At 34.5% G+C, this 4,259-nt stretch overlaps 1 protein-coding gene across 1 annotated transcript; it reads right to left on the bottom strand.

Moving 5' to 3' along the window:
• Positions 1-467: 467 nt before the first annotated feature.
• LOC105439425 (ly-6/neurotoxin-like protein 1) lies at positions 468-3,399 on the bottom strand. The gene is made up of 3 exons (XM_030989000.1): positions 3,323-3,399; positions 2,566-2,687; positions 468-1,501 (listed from the first exon to the last, which is right to left on the bottom strand). The coding sequence occupies exons 1-3, from the start codon at positions 3,366-3,368 to the stop codon at positions 1,319-1,321; spliced, it is 351 nt and encodes a 116-aa protein (XP_030844860.1). The 5' UTR covers positions 3,369-3,399; the 3' UTR covers positions 468-1,318.
• Between the last annotated feature and the right edge of the window lie 860 nt (positions 3,400-4,259).

Genomic DNA, 4,259 nt, shown 5'->3' with positions numbered 1-4,259 from the left:
AGGAATGTCAATTATTAAAGACTAAATAGTATGCAGATGTATACAATTAATTTTCTAAGAGTATGGGTGGTATTCTCATAAGTTAAGCCGGGACTAAGTCCAGACTAAGCAACAATGTTAGTTCACATTTCTATGGAATGCTAGGTTTCATCTTCCTCCTTCAATATTCATGACAAAGATAATCTACCAAAGACTTTGTTGAAATTCAGTTCATACTCATATGATCTTTTTCTTCCCATTTCATTGCAAAATTATTTTTTTGGACACTTTTCATTGAAGGATTAAAATAATCTGTTCAGGGTAGATTAGTTCACAACAGGCACTCCATAAAAGTGTGAACTAACTAAGCACGTGCTAACTTAGTACGCGCTACCGGAATACCACCCATTGACATTATTTACTAGCACTTATTCTGCATATTAAGAGTATAACTAATCTACTGCTATACATTTTTTATTTCATTTTAATGACTTTCTTCTAGGTGAACTTTCAGCCTCAGCCTTAACATAAAACAAAGCGGAACAAAGTGAAAAGGAATAGAAACCGAATAAGAGATAAATGCTATGCATAAAAAAAAATGTCATAAAACACACGATTATAAAAATTTCACGATCGCAAAGACTTAAAAGAAATTATCTCAAAAGCATTATTTAGTAATACAAGACGGGTTCTAGAATGTAAGCAATCTGATTCGTTAATTTACATCACGTGGACGTGTATTGTTCTTCCCATCGTGCAGAACATCTCCCATCAAAAATTGATAAAACACGCTTTCGCGTAATTTAGGCGAATTTAATTTGTGCATAATTTTCAATATCTAGATCTAGATCTAGAATATTCTAGACCAAGATCTAGTAAGATCTAAATATAATATCTATCTATACTATAGATCTAGACTATATTGTTAGAAATTATTGCCGACCCGTCTTATAAAACAAATAATGCACTGTTTCGCTTGTGTGTTTAATAGCGCAGTTCCAATTCACTCAGTTTAGTCAGTGCGATATCGATAAGCACTTGTCCTGCGGGCGCGTGCGTTATCACCTATATGCACTGACTAAACTTCGTGAACTGGCTTTGCGGTGCGATAACACACTCGCAACAGTGCATTATTTGTATACCAGTACATGCTAAATGCTAAATAATAAGGCTATTAACATTGCCTTTGTCAACTTTCTCAAAAGTCTTTATGATCGTCTTAAACACACTTTTGCGAGAAAAACGGAGAATTTGTATTTTTTCACCACACTTCTACGTATACAGCGCATACATATTGCTCTGTATATTTTTCCTATGACACCGGCCACGATTCTGCAGCCTATTGTCTGGCGAAGATGAAGGCGGCCAGCATGGCCACGCCCATAGCAACGAAGCTGGTTGTCACGGTGGTACCTCCATTGCAGAGGTCGGTGTTGCAGCAGTAGGTACAGACACCGAATACACAGCCCTCAAAACAAAGATGCTCACATGAACGTGTTACTGATGATCCAGAAACTGTTTTCTAAATGATAAAAATGATAACAAAAACAACAGTTGTGGTGATGGATGTAGTGGTAAAATGCGGAGAAGGAAACATATAGTAATGATACTTTTACCGCTCCTACTACTACTACTACTACTACTACTTATAATTATAATATTACTGATAATGATAGCTATAATAAGAATATTATAATAACTGTATTAACTAAAAAATAATCATACTAATTATGATAACACAAGTAATAATAATATTACTTTTATCATTAATTACATCCGTATTTTATAGGATAATAACACTGATTACAATATAATAAAAATACTTAATTTTTTTATACATGCATTATTGCATTGTTTCACAATTTGTTTCATGATAACAAATGGTACTTTTGACTTTTGGGGTTTCACTTTTTGCTCTAGTAAAGCATGAACAATTAATCTTAAATGCATCTCCCTTTTTACAAGTATTAAGATAACTTATAATAATAATGATGGTTATAATAATAATGATTATAATAATATTAATAATAATAATAATAATAATAACAATAATAACTAATATAACAATATTAACGATGACAATAAAAGTGATGATTTAATGATATTGATAATGACAATATTGAAAATAACAAAAAGAGGTGGCATGAAAGTTTGAGCAAAACATTTTTGCTTCTTCTCTGTCATATTTCGAATATAGGAGCATTTGAAGATTATTCCTTTTTAGGGGGCATCTTCTTCTATGATATTCCTCAACAGTACCATCGCAAAAATGAGAAAGCTCACCAGTAGTTTTTTACCTTTACTAGAATACCCCCTTCTCTTCATGGCAAATAGTATTACAGAGATGTTTTTCAGTTCAATAATACTCGAAGTGAACCAGGTAGCGAAAAAATATAAGGAAATAGAGCAAATGTTTATCGCCGGCGTAGGTGAAAGTAACCATCCTGTTTGTGAATGAAGAGAGAAAATAATAAGGAATGGCACTTAATGATGATATTAAAAACGATATCCTTTTTGAGAATTTTGTTACCGGGGTACATTCCTTCTTCATGAGATTAAACAAAATAATGCAAGTGGATGTCTTACCGAACAATAGCTGATCGGAATAAAAGAATTGGGACAGGTGTCCGATGCGCCTGAAATTATCGGGATGAAAGGATCATTACAAGCCCCGCCTTGACACGAGTAGCAATCAATGGCCCAGGTACCTGTGTAATCAATTAGAATGAAAATATTATACACAACAAAACAGGTTCTAGAAAGTAGGCAATTAGGGACTTTTAGATTTGCGTGGACTGATACGTGTAACGTCCGTTCAAGGCAGTGTATTAAAAGGACGTCGATCGTAGCAATCCACGTCGTCGTTGTGCAAATCTAAAAGTCCCTATTATCATTGGTTAAAATGAAAACCACTGACCATGCATCATTCTTTCCTACCACGCCTACCGCGCCAAAACGTTCTCATCAAAAGGTGATAACCCACGACTAGAAGCGATGATGCGTGGCTAAGATGCGCGTACATTGATATCTCTGGCGCATTCAAATTAAGACGAGATGAAGTGCATGAGGTTTAAAATGGCATGCAGAAAACTTAAGCTGTATTTGAGGGAAAGAATTAGGTGAATAAGGGGCAGATATCAAATTAAATAAAGGAGCTGGTTAACTTAATAAAAACAGTGATTAGGTAAATTAAGGGGGTTCATAAGCGAACGGATTAAGTGAAAATAGTAAATAATTTCGTGGATAAGGAAAGGGATTGAATTAATAATGGAATTGAGTAAGTCAATAATGTTAGACATCAATTGAATAACGAAAGGCATGAAAAGAAGCAAACGGGCCTTACCTACAACCATTGAGATCAAAAGAGCAGGAACAAAAAAAGACTTCATGACTAACTTGTCTGCCTGAACGAATTCTAAAATATAAAACAAAAAGAAATGAAAAATATTCTATGATGGATGCCTAATTTTATTTATTATAATAACTATTTCTTATTAAGACCTACCCAGGATAGCTTCGTCTATCAATATGTCCATTTAACGGGTGGTCAACCTTTTAAAGCTCGCGGGCCACAGCTAACGATTGACATAACTTGGCGGGCCGTAGGTAGTCTCCCGCCACCCTCACACACACCTACATGCAATACTTGTAACAAACAAGCAAGCAACAAAACCAGTGGAAAAAAATCTGGCTTACATTTTTAGTGTGATTTCTGGGGCTTGCACTTTTCTGATGTAAACCTTCATTACATACTCTGGTGACACATGAGGCAAAGTGATTTACCTTTCTCTTCTATGAAGAAATACTTCAGAGACCAATCTGATTTAAAGTTTCTGCCGTCATCAGAAACTTTCCTTTTCTTCGCAGGTTTCGAATTCGATGCCATGTTGGTTGTTATTTCAAACAAAATCAAGCACACAGGAGAAAGAATATCCTAACTTTATTTGTTGTACACTGTACATCTCATTAAACGCAGTGTAAAGGGAATGGGACTATCCAGTTTACGTTTAAGATTCATGAGAAAATTCAATGGCGGGAGAAAAGGGTGGTAATTGTTTCAAGACAAATATGTCATTTCAAACATATTTCTCGATTCACAATATTTGTATATTTACAAAACGTTATTAACACGGCGAGTGATGTTAATGTTGTTAATGTAAGGTAATGAAAGGGAATTTGAGGAGTTTTGTATCAACCAAGTAACGAGTCAATATGTTGTGAATGATGAAAACAAATTATGGAAATAAAGATAGCTGTGTGTAAATGTTTTACCCTATTTC

The sequence above is a fragment of the Strongylocentrotus purpuratus genome, unplaced genomic scaffold (genome assembly GCF_000002235.5).
Source record: "Strongylocentrotus purpuratus isolate Spur 01 unplaced genomic scaffold, Spur_5.0 spur5_scaffold_18, whole genome shotgun sequence".
NCBI lineage: Eukaryota > Metazoa > Echinodermata > Echinoidea > Camarodonta > Strongylocentrotidae > Strongylocentrotus > Strongylocentrotus purpuratus.
Note: the sequence above shows the minus strand (reverse complement) of the source record. Positions and strands in the feature narration are given on the sequence as shown.